The sequence below is a fragment of the Cuculus canorus genome, chromosome 10 (assembly GCF_017976375.1).
Source record: "Cuculus canorus isolate bCucCan1 chromosome 10, bCucCan1.pri, whole genome shotgun sequence".
In the NCBI taxonomy this organism is placed as follows: domain Eukaryota; kingdom Metazoa; phylum Chordata; class Aves; order Cuculiformes; family Cuculidae; genus Cuculus; species Cuculus canorus.
This window is the reverse complement of record NC_071410.1, coordinates 19728541-19746725: the sequence shown is the minus strand read 5'-3', so window position 1 is coordinate 19746725 and position 18185 is coordinate 19728541. Positions and strand designations below refer to the sequence as shown.

The 18185-nt window shown below is 43.0% G+C and overlaps 1 protein-coding gene and 1 pseudogene across 1 annotated transcript; one reads left to right on the top strand and one right to left on the bottom strand.

Annotated features, from left to right (window-relative positions):
• Window positions 1–414: 414 nt before the first annotated feature.
• On the bottom strand, window positions 415–9690 carry LOC104066511 (cysteine protease ATG4A). The gene is made up of 11 exons (XM_054075532.1): window positions 9614–9690; window positions 9154–9252; window positions 7802–7903; window positions 7179–7251; window positions 5852–5931; window positions 5330–5517; window positions 5146–5224; window positions 4130–4275; window positions 3482–3538; window positions 2426–2537; window positions 415–2116 (listed from the first exon to the last, which is right to left on the bottom strand). The coding sequence occupies exons 2-11, from the start codon at window positions 9212–9214 to the stop codon at window positions 2052–2054; spliced, it is 963 nt and encodes a 320-aa protein (XP_053931507.1). The 5' UTR covers window positions 9215–9252; window positions 9614–9690; the 3' UTR covers window positions 415–2051.
• A 437-nt stretch (window positions 9691–10127) lies between these two features.
• LOC128853142 (collagen alpha-6(IV) chain-like) lies at window positions 10128–18162 on the top strand (annotated as a pseudogene).
• Window positions 18163–18185: the final 23 nt, after the last annotated feature.

Sequence of the window (18185 nt, the reverse complement as noted above, 5' to 3'; positions counted from 1 at the left end):
GGGAGGGACACCTCCCAGTAGATCAGGCTGCTCCAGTCCCTGTCCAGTCTGGTCTTGAACACCACCCGAGAGGGAGCATCCACAGCTTCCCTGGGCAAGCTGTGCTAAGGCCTCACCAGCCTCAATGTGAACAATTTCTTCATAATGACTAACCTACCTCTTCCCCTTCCCAATTTAAAGCCATTCCCTTCCCACCACCACCCCCTCTGTCCTTGTGAAAAGCTTTCCCGTACCCTTCTTCAGGTACTGGAAGCTGCTCTAAGGTCTGCCCGGAGCCTGTGGTTCCTTTTGAGTTAAAATTGTTCCTAAAATAAAGTGCCTCTTCCAATGCACTGTGCTGTGAGGATATAGAGTGTTAGTTCACGCTGGGTTTCCTGGAGGAGCTCTTGGCCCATTGCGGGAAGGCCTTTACCTCCGCTGGAGCCTGAACTGAACTGCTGCTGGCTTGGTTAAAGGAGGGAGGGTAGAATGCATCTGTGACCACCTACCCTGAAGTGTGCCGAGCTCTCGCTCCGTTGTGCTTCCAACCTCGCTCTTGCACAGGGCCTTCCTGACAAAGTGTTTCCGGCACCTGACAAAGAAAATGAATGCTTTCCTCTGTACACCTTTATAGTGCCCAGAAGCTTTGTAGTGCCGTACCTCTGCTGTGGGGAGTAGCGAGCTACAATTGCCGAGAGGATGGTCATGAACTACGAAGCAGCTTCTGAGCGTAGAGTTTCCACACTACGGGTAATAACCATGGGAGGCAAAGATGAAATAGAACGTGGTGAACTGTTTTCCTGGAGATCAGGCTGGCCCTGATCAAGAGCTGCGAGTGAGAGGAGACAGCATTCACTTGGTCTCTGTGTTGGCATTTATTGGTGAAGATGAAACTGCGTGTTTCGTGCCCGTTACACTGCCGTGACAAAAACAACCACAGTGGGAACTGCCAGAGAGTAAAAACAAACTTTATAATGGATTGAAAGACCTTTGCCTTTAGTCATTCTGAGCTGTGCTTCCTACGGCTGCTGGAGAGATTCTCTGCCCTAGAAATAAAAACACACCGGCTGTGCTGATAAACCTGTAGAATGAAGGCACTTTTACCAAAACAGGCTTCAGAAGGCAGCAAGCCGAAAACAACAATTAAGTCATTTGCACATACCTATATATTAAGTTTTAAGATAACCTGGCTTATATTTAGTTCACACAAACAAATTAAGAAAACGTAGCAGCGTACAACCTATGAAAAGCTTAAGAAATGTATCAGATGCACAGATAAAGTGCTGTAACAGAGAAATCTTTTTTGAAATAAATAAGGTACAGATAAACCACCTTGGGTTCATGTCAGCTCTCAAAAGAAAAGTCAGACTAAGTTTTAGTGATCTGACTTTTAGGGTCAAGGTGGAATATAACTCTTAACAGCGGTTGTGATCTGCACCAGCTATTTGAGTCCCCCGTTGCTCTGGAGGTTTCCCAGAAACAGAAAGGCTATTGCAAACGTAGACATTAGACAGTTCCTTTGACAGAAACGTTTTTGTAATAAAGTCTGGTTGCTCAAAAGCATGTTAAAATATTTAACAAGGAAACAGTTTTCTTCTGATCCGGTTGATCTTTTATACAAGACAAGACAGGTTTTTCCTACGATGCAGCCCACAGGAGGGAAGAGAAGTAAACATCCTCCTTAACTGAAGAGTGTTTTGCTTTAAAAACTAAACTATTGCTTTACATGAGAGCAAGAAAAATCCATTTGGTGTTATCCCTTCCTCCAAGCACACAGCTCAGTGATATACTTGTTTTTGCGTTCATTACAAAAGTCCATTTGTCTTCAGGTAAGACACACATTAAAAAGAGCTTCCCTTTCCAGGTCATCTTAGAAGATCTTTTGCTGCCTTTCTATCTCGGGAAGCTCTTTGAGCGCAGGAACTGTCACTGTTGGAGTTTTGGATGCTACTAGGCTTTTGTGCTCTACACAAAAGCTCAGGCACTTTGGGGCTAACATGGCTGTTTGATTTAAGTCGATGCAGTAATATTAGCAATATGTTCAATACTCAGAGGGGTGACCACAGTTTCCTTCACACACTCAGGATTTCAAATTCTTCTTCCACTTCAAATAGTTTGTCAGTAGATTCAATGAGTTCTGCAAAAAAAAACCAAATTATACGATATAGAATCTGAAGACATGCTGGACTTTGCTTATTTACAATAATACACACAAAAAAGCCCTTTTCTGGAATGTGCTCTTCACAGTATTTTGTAAAGTTTCAAACCAAAAAATCTGCTGGCCATTGTAGCTGGCCTGTTTGCAGAACGGTCTGATAGTCTGTAACAATAAGTGATTTAATCTTGTGGTGACTGCTGACACTTAGGAAAGCATCGTTATTCCACCTGGGATTAGTCCTCTTTTTGCTAATCTGCTGCACAAGAGCACTGTTCATCAGTACCGCACCTGCTCCTGTAGTTGTCACCTCTGGCTTTGCTGGAGGGATGAAAGGAGGCCAGTGTGGTGGATGCTTCTGGACCAGCTCAAACATCCGTAGGCTCTGCTGCTTTAGGATCTCCTGAGGACACAATACTTTCATTTTAAAAAGATGCTTCAACAGAACCTTTGAACACAGAAAATGTCCGCTTAATTAACCACAGAGACCACAGAGAGTCTGGTCACAATATATTTTTTAAATAGCATGACCTACTAATACTCTGTTGTACGTCCTAAAGCAATTGCAACATTTTAATTACGTATGTCTATCAAAAAACAATGCAAAGATACTGTGAAACCCTGTTATTCAAGTACCCGCCACTATGAACCACTGCTTCACAGATCTCTGTAGTATTTTCCTAGTTGTAAACACACCCAGAAGACAGATCTCTTGAACTGTCCTACAAATTATCAGTGTATTATAATTAGCTTTGATAGCCACATCCCTTTAATTTTGTTTACTTGTAGCAAACCAAAAATGTACAATGTTTTCCGCCTTTTAAGAGAAAACTGCTTGAAAGACCTCTCTGTGTTCCAAATCTTCTTTTGATCAGTGGGAACAAAATTGTGTGTCCCCAGTTCAGCAGGAGCTTGGAGGGATTCAGCACTTACAGGATCAGATCTTTTCTTCTACCAGGGACTAGCGGTCATAACGCAACACGCAACAATATACGATGTCAAACCACAAAAAGGATCGGGAAGCAAATCAATAATTTGCTACAACATGACAGTTAAAACTTCCTCTTAACATTTATTTCTCTGTAAATGACCAAGTTTCAGGCAGTAATACAATAATGCTAAAAAAAGGAAAACTTTCTAGGGGTCAACATTTACACTAATTTTTCAGGTGGCAGGGTTCATGGTTGTCAAAATGGTGAACAATAATATACGGGCTTATCCCGACACACAAATGCATTCTTCTCCATGGCTCATTTTCCGTGAAGAAGAACATGTAATGGGAATTTCAAATTAAAAAAAAAAAAGTATACGCTATTTCATGCCGAGCCAATAAAGACAGTATGTTACCTTTTGTACAAGAGTACACCAGTTATCAAAATCACATTCTTCTTTGCAAAAGAAGCCCTGAGGAACAAACAACAATATGTCAGTGAGTGAAGGATGCTGTGATATCTTTACACATTGTTTAAAGCTCCAGAAACATGTTTCAAGTGACAATGCCCATCGCCCAAACAAAGGATACTGGCATGGGATCAGATTGAGTTTCTACAAGTACCAGATGAAGAAATGGGATTCTTGTGACATATACTGGATGGCTTCTACAAGTAATTTGATTTAAAGATTTGTCAATGTTGATAGAAAATAAGTTAAACTTAAATAAGTAACTTGTCCAGACACATTCATGTATGGTAGCAATGGAAAAAAATCGATAGCGATTCAGTCCCTTGCTTTGACCTCCAGAATACTTCTTGCAAGAGGTAAATGCTGCTTAGTAAAGAAAACTCATTAGCTCCCTGGGACACAAACAGCCAGTTCCCTGCTTAACCTAAGATTAACGTAGCCTATGCAGTTAATGTATAAACTACCCTGTGTTGAATTTTAGATCACAGAAAACAGCCCTGCAGTCTTGATTCTACTCAAGGAAATGCCCTTATGAATACACACAGGTATTCCTTTCAAATCAAGTATACACATGTATTATTTCATAACACCTACTAAAGCTACTGAAGGGTCTAAACTCATGATCTTCATTCTGTGTGGGGCTTGCTGGCAGTGGAAGCTCTCATCATCAACTGTGCCATTTTCTTCTGAATCTACAAAACTTTGGGTGGTGTGAGGGTCCAAATAAATCAGCTCATTGCCTGAATGGGAAAAATCCAAATATTGAAAATAAGCAAGAGATTTTAATAAGCATTTATTCCATTCAGACTTGTAAAATACAAATTAGATTATCGTGACAGCCAACAGACTTTCTAGCCAGGGAGAAATCAAAAGATAAGCACAATAGTTTCCAAGAGGGTATTGAGTGTATTTTTTCTATTGTGACCTGTTACTCTAGAAGATGGGGTTGGTTTTTCTAACTTGGTCGCGTATTTTCCCTTTTCTATGTGAGGTCCAGCACATTTTTTTAAAAATGCAAACTACTGTAAACCCCAACATTCCACAGGTCGAAAATACAGGATGACCACAAACACAATCTGTAATCCCTGTAGGCGTTCATTCAGAAACTGGAACAAAGAAATCTAACTACAACAGATCAGGTTTTACAAAGGGAAGAACAATATATCCATAAAATGAAGACTGAATTTAGTACCAACTATTATTTTCATTAACAAAGGAAGGCATGGAAGATGAAAAAGTTACCATTGTCAGAAAAAGTTTGAAATACGAGAAAAGAATTAAGGAAACCGTGCAGCAAAGAATAAAACAAGATACCCTTCATTAGAAAATATTAATGAGGAGGAAAAAGTATTTTAGCAGTAGTGACATTTGACACTTGTTGAATGCCATTCACTATTTGTAGTGTGTTGTTCTTACTTACATCACTCCTTATTCTCACATCTAGCTTTGCTATTTTTCCGTTCCTGCACAGATGATATGATACCCTTCTTGAAGTACTGATGTATGTTTCTTCATTTCTTCTACTTAAACCGCTTGCCATTTCCCCTTCAGAAAAACCCGTTCTGTTTAGACCATATGCATATATGGTCTAAGTGTCTCTTTTCTCTTACCTAAAAATCCTATGAAATAATAGGCATTATTTGGTTTCCCTCCTAATGCTCCCAAGGACTGTGGCATCTTAAAGCATTCCTAGGAGTTCAAAGGGGAAAAAAAGTTAAATTGCAGTTGATTTGTTTATTGATGTGACAGGTACTTATTTCACAATAACAAACAATTCACTGAAAACCCCCTTACTTTAAATGCATCGATATATACTGGATTTATATGATTTATCCCTAGCCGTAGAGGTATAATAAGCAAGAGGGGCTTCCAGCCTGTGCAGAATCCTGCTGTGTTCTTATTTCGGCCAAGAGCACTTCTGTGCAAACGTGCAGCGCGGTGGGCCGCGCCGCTGCTCTGGGGAGGGGACCAACACATTTTCTCTGTGGGAGTAAAAACACAAATCAATGAATGCACAAGGGAACACAGAACAGATCTTCCTTTCAATCATGAATGAAGCTACTTTGCCAGACATCTTTGTAGAGCTCCTACTTTAGGACAAAAGGAGCAGGGCATGGAACTGGTCACACTTAGGCAGAAGTAATTCTGTATGTGCTAGCACATTAGTGATACGCAAGATAAATGACTGGCGGATGAGAATTAAGGACTGACATTCCATTTATTACTAGCATTATTATTTTGTTCATACGTAGGTATATATTCAGGAAAGTGGAGTCAAATCAAAAACTGTAACCAGAGAAGTAATGTTTCACTTACTGATGTCTTCAATGACAACTGTATTGTCCATAGATACATAAACCGCTAATGAATTCCATTCATCAAATAAAGCAAGCTTCCTAGAAAACATTAAGGTAGTAATTAATGTATACTAATTAGGACCACAAGGGTAGCTTTTCATCCAGGAGAATTAGATGGTTCTCTAATAAAAAATTAAATTGTTTCTTTAGACAACCATATTGGTTGGTTTTGAAAAAAATCTCCATGTAATAAAAAGATAACTTTGCATGCTTAATGCTTACTGTATTCAGAAAAATAAATATGGAGTTGTACCAGGAAAAGCACACACAATGGACCACGTGAAAACTGGTTTATCCTTTTGCCAAATGCAGTGACAGTAACAGGTCAAACACATAACTGGGTTTATTACTTTACCGCATTTAAGAGCTGCTGCAATGGGATCCTGCCAATTATGCCTGGCATTGTCTAGAGAAGTAAAAAAATCCTGTACCAGTTTTGCACATTACTTTTTGCTTAAGGAGCTCCACTGAATTCAGTGGAACTATATCTGTGCGCTTGTGGACAGCAGACTCGGGCTGTTAAAAGCTAGATCAACTTAAAGGTTTTCGGCACTCAGAAATTAGGAGGGAGTCATTGCAGCACACAGGTTTCAGTTCCCTTGTCTGAAATCCAAAACTCTGGGGAAGGGAGCTTAAGCTGTGCGAGCAAAGTCAGCTGTCTGAAACAAGCCAGGAAGAATTTGTAAGTGTAAAGAGCTGGAACCCAGGGCACAGCTGTCCCAGGGCTGCAAAGAACTGCAGTTGAGCACCGTCTAGCCTCCACTTAAGACTTGGCACCTTCACCTATCCCTCCAAAATGGAGCAGAGTCAACTCAAAAGTTTGAGTGTGGCTCCTCGATCAGGAGAAGCTGCCCGTGTTTTCTACAGCTGCCTTCAGGCAGAACTGCAGCTCAGACAGTGAGAAACTGCAGTTCAGTTCCCTCCTTGGCCTGGATGGCTTCACTCCTGAATACTATCAGCACACTGATCTGGACGGTGGCACTCCTGACCTGTCAAAGCCGTGCCTCTCTATGGAAAGGAATACCCATCTCCAGCTCTTACTGCTTGGATGGCATAGCAGGAGAGACCTTCCTGCAGCTCTTCCTCAGGCTCGTGGTACATTAAAATTTAGAACTCACCCAACCCCAACTCAGTACCTGCCCAACACATGGCCTATATATTCCCAGTTCCGAGAGAGAAGGATAACAGCCTGTAAATCCCTGCTGCATCTTGGGCCACACCTCGGTCTCTGAACTTAGCTGCCCCAGGGGAGTACATTCTGAATGAGACAGAGTGATTTGACTTACTTGAGTACTTGAGCAACTGTATTTGGTCCAAACCATTCTCCAATTGATTTTCCTTCGCCAACACCCATCTGTGCTGTTCTCATGAGGGAAAACACACACACACAGAAAAAAGACCACAGAGAGTCTGGTCACAACATATTTGTTAAATAGCATAACCTACTAATACTCTGTCGTACGTCCTAGAGCAATTGCAAAATGTATGGAGCAACAACACTTATTTTCTCAGTCTATGCTCTTTCCAGATCTTAATGATGGCTACATAAAAGTCTCTAAACGGTAATAAGAAATACAAAAAGTTTCTAAACTGTAACAAGAAACACAACTATAAGTGTCCTTTATTACAAATTACAGCAATAAGCTCTGTGACTGCTTAAATTAACACCATCAACTCTGGCACCCAAGGCTTACATACTTTATCAAGAGCTACACTCTGCCTACAGATTTATTTAGATCTCAGCTTCATAATTATTCTACTTTGTGCCCATTTGCATGCATTATAAGTAATAGACATACACTGTCTTCATAATTATAATTTTAAAATTTTAGATTAACATATTTCAAGTTAGAAAGTTCCAACACGGTAGGAGTTTCAGCGGGGGAAGACAGTTGAAGTGCGTTCTTACCCATTTGGTGGATGGAATAACAGCAATCTTTTCTATCTAGAAAGCACCGTAAGATTCTGTGGTATTCTTCTGGTTGTTTTTTGTGTTTTTCCCATTGCCAATCTTACCGGGAAAAAAAAGTCATAGAGATTAAAAAATAATAGTGTTCCCATCGTCCTTATCAAATTTCTAGATAGCAGAAATCTGCACAACAAACTGTTAAGAGACTGATGTACAATTCATCTCTACATTTTGTTTAGAGTTCCTAGAAGTCACAGCCTGTCCTTTATGAGCAAGCAGTCCTTTAGCATCACAGGTTAGACTGTGAAATCTGGGGAAATCCAATAAAAATGTCAGCTGCAAATATATTCCAAGCGACCACTGCAGAGAACTGACAGCTACTGCTGTATGTGAGCTTTCAAGACTGTTTCAAACTATACGCTCCGTTTAGATTTTGTTAGATTTGTAAGCATACATCAGGTAATAAGACCCATAAAGCAAAGTCCAAACACCATGCTGGCCCCCTCTCACAGCAAAATCTGAAACACAGCTTTGCCACGTGTGTTCCTGCTTCTACTGTAAGGTAGTTACTGCCCATCCACTGACAAAGGAAAGCACACATGGCGTTGACAGTATGAAGTAACTACCTACTACAAGTTCGTATTCCAGTTTTTCTCAGGTAATTTGTTTGCCTACTCCTTCAGTTAAATCTTTGCACCTCTGTTCTGTGGATTCAGTTACTCTATTGGACAAATCTTTCTGTGGATTCAATTATTAAAGGAGATATATCCACAAAGCATGCTGCCATAGAAATCACAGCACAACAGGGCAAGGATTACAGCCCTAACCATAATAATCTATTTACTGGTACAGCAGCTCTACACAGACTGGGCCTATGATACTTACCTGTGATCTGGGATGTGAGGTGCTGATACAGCCTTAAGCGCTTGTACTAAAGGGATCTGCTGTGGGGTTTGGAGCTCGGGCTGGTGAAGGGGTGCGTGGCTCTGTATGATGTCTATCCTATGTCACTGTGTGCCAGCATTTGGTGGCTATGTAAGCAATGAGGAGAAGGGTAAGAACTCAGACCCATGGTGGCCGGTTTTCCCTCAGCCTCAGTTTGGGTATTCCTCAAAAAGAGTTACGAAAACTGTCACTGGGATTCCCTATTTGCCCTCTCTCTACTTCTCTTCCCTTGCGTTCAGCTGGCATGATTTTGCCCTGTCAGACAAGCAGAATTCACCAGTAACTTCTATCAGGGCATCAAAGAAAATTTCATTAATAAACTTTGGGTTTGTGCTTTTATGGAAAATTACAACAAAGATTAAACCATATCCAAACAGCATAGAAGTTCACTCTGCAAAGGTACTCACCTCTTCCTAAGTGTCTGCAGATCAGGGCTTGTGCCAGCATCATCTGCCCACAGCGCAGCATACATCCCCAGCCAGCATCTGACGAAGGACCTGTCCCTCCTGTTAAAACAGTTCATGACAATCAATGTGGGCTTTAAAGTCAATGCAGTGCCACAGAGAAAACTTCAGAGTTATAATCTCCAACCATCCTACAGATAAAAGGACCCGAGAGAGACCTTCTCTTTCCTTATCGCTCATCTAACTTCACCGCTTGCTCTACAAACACAAAGACCTGATTATATGCAGGTACAGGCAAACACAGCTTTTAACAGTTTGTGTTTGCAAACATTTTGTTTGCATAAACAGTTAAAACAATGCTCAAAATGTCCTAATACTGTAAAAATAATTTCTCGGTCCATGATAACATCACTAATCCTGCTGTCAAATTCACAACACCCCAGCTAGTCTACTGCATACTCACCGATTGGCGAAAACTTTCTTCTATACGTAAACCAGAGACGACCGCTTATGTCCAACAACAATTTAGATTTGCCTGGAATATTTTCAAGAGGAAAGAAATCATTAAAATAAACTTTTAAAATGGAAAAATTCTGATTTTCCCTGTACAGTCAAAATATAGAAGGCATGGCAAACCCCTGTTAGGTTTTACGTATTACTTAAGGCATTTTTTAGCTGTTTAAACATGGAGAGCTTTTGTAGACTGCTAATTAAAGTTACCTTACTAAGGGTGAAATGAAGTTTTACGAGGTGTCATATGCTTCTCTCTCAGCATCTTGCAGATTGTTTAAATTCATCTTGCACAACCAGAATTGCGTGTGAGGCACCAAATCTCTTTCTATTGCTGTACCGAAAAGAGCAGAGAGGGTAGTAAATGGCTGAGTTTGTATTACTACTCAGTTTATGTAATAATTTAACTGCTATTAGGCAGTTTGAATATGCTCCCTTATCTTTGTTAACTGTGTTTAATTAGGCCTGAGTGAAGCTGGACTGAAAGGCCCTGCAGGTCCCCCAGGTCCAAAGGGTGAAGAAGGTTCTCCAGGGCTGGGCAGAGGAGCTCTAGGATTCCCTGGACCAAAAGGCTCATCAGGAGACATGGGTAATTACTGACATTCTGGAAGCCCAGCAGGATGCATTGCAGCTCAGGTTAATTGTCTGCATGGTGAACAGAATTACCAAAGAACTCCTGAAGCCACAGAGGTGTTTTGTAGTTTGACAGGTAAAGGTGAAATCTGTGATGTGGCTATATATTTGAGAGCCACTTGGTTATGTAGTTCTCACAGTGTGCTTCTGCTGAACAGCAGAATGTAGTGCTGTTTCACCTAATGTAGCGAGATGGCTGTGTCTCAGTATAAACGTTGCTCAGCCACTACTTCTGTCCGTATCTGTGAAGATCCCTGAAGAGCTTTGGGCACACTCTCTTACTTTATATTTCTCATTCTAGGTCCCCCTGGTCCTATTGGACTGCCTGGCTTGCCAGGAACGCCCGGAGCTTCTCTTCCTTCTGATATACCTGGGAGACCTGGGGATGCTGGCCATCCAGGAACGGATGGGAGCTCAGGTATGGAGAGGCCTCTTAAGGAGAGTGGACTAGCTAAGGGGACTTCTCTTTCTTTATGTGGTTCCTTTCGAGAGCTCTGAGGTAAAATTACTTGGATGAGTACTGTCACTTTAATAACTTAAAGTGTTTTAGGTCAGGAATCGAGAATGAGAAGGTCCGTTTTCAATTCCTGCTCTTGAACCCTGATTTGATTTAGCTCGTTATTAAAGCTCACTAGTCCTTATTAATTTCCCCTATTCTGATACTGAAGATGGACCTGGGCACTGAGAAGTACTGAAGTGCCGCGTAGTACGTTGACATTTGGACACCAGCTCGATTTTGGACAGTTGTTTCCACAGCTGTCATCATGGACTCTGTGTAAAGTTTGGAAGTATCTTATGTGAGCTGGGAGGCAGCAAAGCTTCATTGCTACTGACAGGTACATATGAAGCACTTGCCATGGAGTTGACAGCAAGTACGGTTTGAAAGATTTGTCATATTGTCATTGGTAGGCATTCGATACCTCAGAGCCTTGGAGAGGCTGAGACTGTAGGCCTTTCCCTGGCCGAGGATTTGAAACCACTGCTCTCATTTTCCTAGGGAATGTCTGAGTCACCGGCTAGCTACCAGGTGGGGGAAGGACTGTGCTTGGGCCCAGAATTTGAAGCTAAATGACTGTGGTTAAAAGGATGTAGAAGTTTGTGAGACCTATATGGATATAAGCAGGTGGGGGTGTGGTTCTTTTCCTCTGGGAGGAAGACCCCTTTAGGAAGGTGTGCTGGAGATAGCACCAGCATTTGCTTTGCCTCAGGAGCAGATTGTGCTAATTCCTCCTGTCGGCTCTAGGTCTTCCAGGTTCTCCAGGACCACGAGGGCCTCCTGGCCCAGCTTCTGATCAAGGTGACACAGGCAACCCCCAGGTTTGCCAGGCGTACTTGGCTTGCGAGGCATTAAGGGTGATGTGGGACGCACTGGTCCAGTTGGACTCCCTGGAGCATCTGGATTCAAAGGTACTCTTACCTTGAAAGGGCCTGGGTGTGGTTTGGCAGCTGTCATCTTGAGAGTATGATATCATGTGCTTTGAAACAAATCCTCGCTCAGATGTAAACATAGCCGAGTTTGTTTAAGTCTTTGCTTTTGGCCCATGCACGTTTTGCCTGCTGACTCTAAAAGCACCCAAGTGATGCCAGCTCCAGGTGCTTTTCAGAGTGTCCCTAATGATTTTTCTCTCTTCTCTTTGTTTTTTTTTTGCTGAGTAGATGATGCAGCAGAGCAATGCAATGCTGCATGTGATGGTGGTGTGCTTGTCAGCTCCAGGTACCCACTTGCATATGCTGTCTAAGGAAAGACTGGAGATGCTGTGTCATCCCACCTATCGTGTGCTCAGAGGCATAGTGAGGTGTCTCCACAAGAGGCTAAGAGGATTGTGGGAGTTAAGAGATCTTGTTCTGGGTTAGGGCAGGGAGCAGGTTGCTCTGGCTTTTGTCTCTGCCAAAGGAGACCAGAGGGCACCTGCAAACAAGAACTCTAGTAGCAAGGTTTCAAAGAAACCGCACGGCTGAAAAGCCAGGAAAGGATGAAGAACTTGCCAGGTGAAGAACTGTATGCTGTCTTTGTAGGCTGTCAGATCCCCATCCCTCTGTCCTGTGCATAGAGATGGAGTCCAAATGGAAAAAATGTGTATTTCCCAGATGCTGCCTGGGTTACCCAGGGAAGGGGAAGAATACTTTTTCAGTAAAGTGTAGTTACGTAGCTGTGGAAATTCTTGTCTTGAGGCTCTGCAGCCATTCTGAACATCAAAATGGACGCAGAGTTCTTCCTTAAGGTTTGTGATGCCCTCCATCTCGGAGCTGAACTGCTGTTGTTTTTGATACCATCAGTGTGTTTCTCAGTGCCCCGGCTGCGGATCAGAATCAGGACCCTACGGTTAGTCCGTGAGGTCTTTAGCTCTGTATCTTTGCAGGTGTAAGAGGGGAGCCTGGCCTTATGGGGATGCCAGGTAAAGATGGGCCTGCGGGAGATCCTGGTCACCCTGGGCTGAAAGGTGAAGTGGGCCGTCGAGGTGAGTGCTGGAGGGTTTGAAAAGCTGTACTTTATTGCGCATGGTTTGGGCTGGGAGAAATTTCAGAGATCCCCTAATGGGCTTATGTGGGGGACTCAGTTTCTTAGACATGGGAATAAACTGGGAAGAGCTTGACATACCACTTTTTACAAAGATCCCCAGTGCTGATGTACTGAGGCAGTCTTTAATTTAGCACACTGCTCTTTGTATCCGCATTGTCAGTACTCACCCTGTCATTTGCACTGTGTGCAGGTCTCCCTGGCCGACAAGGGGCTCCCGGTATAACCCCACAGCCAGAAGAACTCACAGCCCCTGCAGGCTTACCAGGTCTGCCAGGAGTTGATGGTGTCCCTGGCTTTGATGGAGATCCTGGATTGCAGGGTGCAGCTGGAAATCCGGGTAAAAAGTACATTCAGATCACTGAAACGCCGGCTTTCTGTAAGAACAACACTATTTTCTCAAATGCACTAGGAAGGTTTATAGGATTTTCTGATAAAGGAAGTAATTCCAGTAAAATGCATGCAAATATCATGCTTTATTATTATTAATAAAGTATACTTGATAATTTCTGTTCATGCATTTAGACATAAGGAGGAATTTCTTCACCATGATAGTGGTGAGGCACTGGCAGAGGGTGCCCAGAGAAGTTGTGGCTGCCCCATCCCTGGAGGTGTTGAAGGCCAGGTTGGATGGGCCTTGGGCAGCCTGATCTAGTGAGAGGTGTCCCTGCTCATCGCAGCGGGGGAGGAACTGCATGATCTTTAAGGTCCCTTCTAACCCAAACTATTCTATGAATCTATGATGTTTATAACGTTTTCTAATTAGGTTTCCAGAATTAGGTGCAGAAGGCTGTCGTAGCTGATCTGATACCAGCGTTGGTAGTTGTGGGTGGAGTGGTCATGAAAATGAATCACCACTGAGAACGTTTTGAATTGTCAGTGAAATACTGTAACTGAAGAAGTGCTGGGAGCTTCAGCACAGGTGGTTCATAATGTTTGACAAATCAGCTTTGGTGGGTCCTGTACCAGCTGGCTCTCCTAGGTGTAGCAGGTCCCCATGATTCCTTTCTTAGCACTGCCATACAGGCGATCTGTAGATGTTAGTATTCTCTTTCACTCAAGGAAACTCCTAGAGTGGGAACATCATGTAGCACCAGTCCTTCTCCCTAGATGCTATCCTGAATCCCGTCACGGTGAATAGAGCTGTGTTAGTTCCTGGCTTCCTGTTGTCACTTCCTAAACTGAATAAACATGCAGGAAGTAAAAGCTGAGATAGCCTTGATTAGTACTCATCAGGCAGTCAGGTAATGGATGTTGCAGAGCAGTGGCAAGAGACAAGTTTGTTGGGAAATTACCCCTGCTTGTGCTATTTTTGATACTTAGTATTTACAAAAGTGATGCAGATGGATCCCCATCTGTTTCGCAGACCCCCATTTCTTTAGACTAATGTTAGTTAATGTTACATTAGTCTTTAGACTAATGTAGAGAGGTATGTCACTCTGTGCAACTGCATGACACCTTCTGTCTCTTTCTACTATTTTGTTATAGTTTGACTTGTAACACCTTCAACACTTACTTTATTTTATTTATCCAATCCATGCCAGACCTTTCTAGTTTGGGGTCAGGACAGTCCTGAGTGGATTCTGAAGGACCACAGGGAGGCACCTCCTCTTACATCCCACTAAATTCTAAGGCTTTTGTATTCTAAGCACCCTTCATAGTGGCAGAAGTCTTGCAAGACAGAGAGGAGTTTACAGACTTCCACAGCCGTCAGGTTGAAGCCTGAGTCTCAGCTCCGATGTGGCTTCAGGCTAAAAGCAGTAGCTTATCTCAGATGTCAGTGCTACGTTTTTAGCCTTGTCTAATGTTCAGCTGCACCTCTTGATATGCAAATAGGCAACAGATCACGTGGAATCCCGGTCTGGCGTTAGTTGTTTGTAACTGCAGCTTTTGAAGGGTGATCTCTCAGCATGGCTGCTGGCAACATATTTCTCCTCTGGAATATGATTGCAGGAGTGAAGACAATAGTATGAGGAAATAATGATAGTAATAATTCTATTTAATATTTCAGGTCCAAAAGGTCTGCCAGGAAGATCTGGTTTGAAAGGACGTGATGGCTTTGCTGGATCACCTGGCATAGTTGGGGATCCAGGACCGTCAGGTGCCCCAGGACCACAAGGATTTGAAGGTAATGTCATGATTTGGGGAGCACAGATCGGAAAGAAGCAAGCAGTAGAATTCTGTTTGCCTACAGGCTCTGCAAAGACCGTCCACAACACCCAGTTACCTTAGGAAGACCAGGGGATGTACACGATCTTGTGTCTTGTATCCGCAATGAAGTAAATTCAATCTTCAGTGAGAAGTGTTACGTTACACGTCACTGCTGTGTGTCACTGATGGTGTTTCCCTAGGGACAAGTCTGAACATCTTTTGGTTTTAATGTTTTGTGAATGTGGGGTTGATCTTGAAGTGGTGTTCACAGTGAACACAGCTGTGAGGGCTGGGAAGCAGAGGAAAACACAGTGAGAGAGAGGAGGTTTGGATTCTGCCACAGATCTGTTGTGCAACTTTTCGCCTTTCTGTGTCAAAGGAATATCATCCTGAAGAGCACAACAGCAAAAATGAATTGATTAAGTTTTGTGCTACCACGTTGGCACCAGAGGTGTTGGGTAAGGAAAGGAAATCAAGTGAGGTAGGAAATGTGTGAGTGCTACTGTGAAATGACTGCCTTTGGGACTGATAAGTCTAGTTAGTCCTGTAACAACTATCAAACTTGGACTTCTCGTTGTGTGAGATTGACATAAAAACCATGACAGCAACGCCAAAATCAGTTACACATCCAGCTGATGTCCACACCGTACGTTAGTGATAGCGACTCCTTTTCTGTCTTCTAGGTGTTGCTGGAAAGCCAGGCTCACATGGTTTGCCAGGAATGCCTGGTCGCAGCGTGGGCGTTGGATACACTTCAGTGAAGCATAGCCAGTCAGAGCAAATCCCGCCCTGTCCCATAGGAATGAATAAGCTCTGGGATGGCTACAGCTTATTGTACGTGGAGGGGCAGGAAAAGTCACACAACCAGGATCTTGGTGAGTTGACGGAATTCTCTCAGGCATAAAGAATGTAAGCCAAACTCCTGTTTGAATTGAGCAATCTTCGTTGGCACCGCAGGCGATTGTAGTTGAGGTGGTGGAAGTCTGCTTGGCCAGAATCTGTACTGGAAGCAGTGTCATTTGTGTCATCCTCCGCCACTCACGTCTGGTGTGTATGAACTGGAGCACTTGGCAGATTCTTGATACGACCACTTCTCCGATTTTTCCAGGTTTTGCTGGCTCGTGTTTGCCTCGCTTCAGCACCATGCCTTTTATTTACTGCAACATCAACGAAGTGTGCTACTACGCCAGCCGAAATGACAAGTCCTCTTGGCTCTCCACCACTGCTCCTATCCCCATGATGCCAGTGGACAGCACTCAGATCCCGCAGTACATCAGTCGTTGCTCAGTATGTGAAGCACCTTCCCAGGCTGTGGCTGTGCACAGCCAGGACATCACCATCCCCCAGTGTCCCCTTGGCTGGCGTAGCCTATGGATAGGATACTCTTTCCTTATGGTAAGGATACTTCAGCTAATGCAAAGGCAGCCTTAAACATTTCTAGATCTCCTTTTTGATTAGGTGATCGAGACTGTGTTCTAGGAGTTGCTTACAGGACACTAGAGCCCTGTAGCTTCTCGCCCTAGCACATTTATTCTGTATCAGTTGGCCTGCTGTACGCTTTTGGAGTTTGTTCCCAGTTAGCTGGCCTTCTCACCTGCCCTGCCTAAGGTCCGTAGTGATGTTGATGCAGTAGTTCTGTATTGCCACAGATATTCTACATTCTTCAAACCTTTACGTGTGGAAATGCTAATTAAGCTACAGCATTATCTTAATCCCCTCTCTCGGTGGAAAAAGTAGAACGTTTTCCATTGCACTCTGCTAGATACTCATTGGTGTAAGACTGTTAGAAAAGGATGAATTTAGCATTATTGTTTCCAAATTTTCCCAGCTTGTGACTGAAAAGCTGGCTTTCCACTATACCAGGCTGTCTATTCCGCCTAAGTACATTGCTTTGCTTCTTCTCCACTAGCCCTGACAGATAGATAGAGAGAGGGTATAATTTTGGTTGCGCACTGAGGCACAGACTCTGAGTCAGGATCGAAGACCTTTATTAAGCAAAAGCCATCCCTTTTATCCCTCTGCCTCATCAAGGCATTGCTTTTCCACCTCCCAAATAGCTCAGCGATGTCTTCTTGTTTCCCAACCTCGCATAGTCTGATTTTAGCACAAATATCTACAGCTCTTAGCAACAATCTGCAGCCCGCGGTTTCGTCCCTTTTGCGTCCCTTACTTCTGCCCACTGATCCCACAGTTTCTTGCCCACTAAGGCAATAATGTCTTTATTGCCAAATCACCAAATGGCTCCACATCTTTCAATTAAATTATTCCTCATTGTGAAAGACCTGCAACTGCTTTGGATGTAGTTTGCAAATACCTTTAAGGCATTTTAATGCTCCTGAGCGGCAGTCCTTTTATGTAGGATAGTCAGCCTAGTCGTTAGCTGTCCCAGTGTGGGCCGATCATATTGTATTTACCTCTTGGCTAATGCAAATGTAACTTTAAACACTGTGTGCACACAGTGAAGCTTTTTAACTTAACTTGGGTGCCTCCTTTTAGTTTGTTTTTAGCAGTTACCTGTCGAGGCTGAGCATTTCAGAGCAAGGGTTTCCTTTTCTTCTCTGTCTGTGGGCTACAATTGCTGAGATGAACAAGATGGTCATGAATTAAGCAGCAGTGCTTTGTTTTAAAAAAGCCATGCAGTGAATCCCTGGCAGGGGGAGCTTCCGAGTGTAGAGTTTCCAGGCTGTGGGTAACGACCATGGGAGGCAAAGAAGATGAAATAGAACGTGGTGAACTGTTTTCCTGGAGATCAGGCTGGCCCTGATCAAGAGCTGCGAGTGAGAGGAGACAGCATTCACTTTGTCTCTGTGTTGGCATTTATTGGTGAAGATGAAACTGCGGTTCGTGCCCGTTACACTGCTGTGGGACAAAACAACCACAGTGGGAACTGCCAGAGAGTAAAAAGGAACTTGATAATGGATTGAAAGACCTTTGCCTTTAGTCATTCTGAGCTGTGCTTATAGCTGCTTGAGAGATTCTCTGCCCTAGAAATAAAACCACACCGGCTGTGCTGATAAACCTGTAGAATGAAGGCCCTTTTACCAAAACAGGCTTCAGAAGGCAACAAGCTGAAAAACAACAATTAAGTCATTTGCACATACCTATATATTAAGTTTTAAGATAACCTGGCTTATATTTAGTTCACACAAACAAATTAAGAAAACGTAGCAGCGTACAACCTATGAAAAGCTTAAGAAATGTATCAGATGCACAGATAAAGTGC

Excerpts from the sequence above, each read along its gene's own strand:
- LOC104066511 (XM_054075532.1), bottom strand. The coding sequence starts at position 9,214 with ATGCTGCGCTGTGGGCAGATGATGCTGGCACAAGCCCTGATCTGCAGA. Across the intron at positions 7,252-7,801 it reads TTATTCCATCCACCAAATGG|CACAGATGGGTGTTGGCGAA; the intron begins GTAAGAACGCAC and ends TCATGAGAACAG. Across the intron at positions 2,117-2,425 it reads GGTGACAACTACAGGAGCAG|AACTCATTGAATCTACTGAC; the intron begins GTGCGGTACTGA and ends TTTTTTTTGCAG.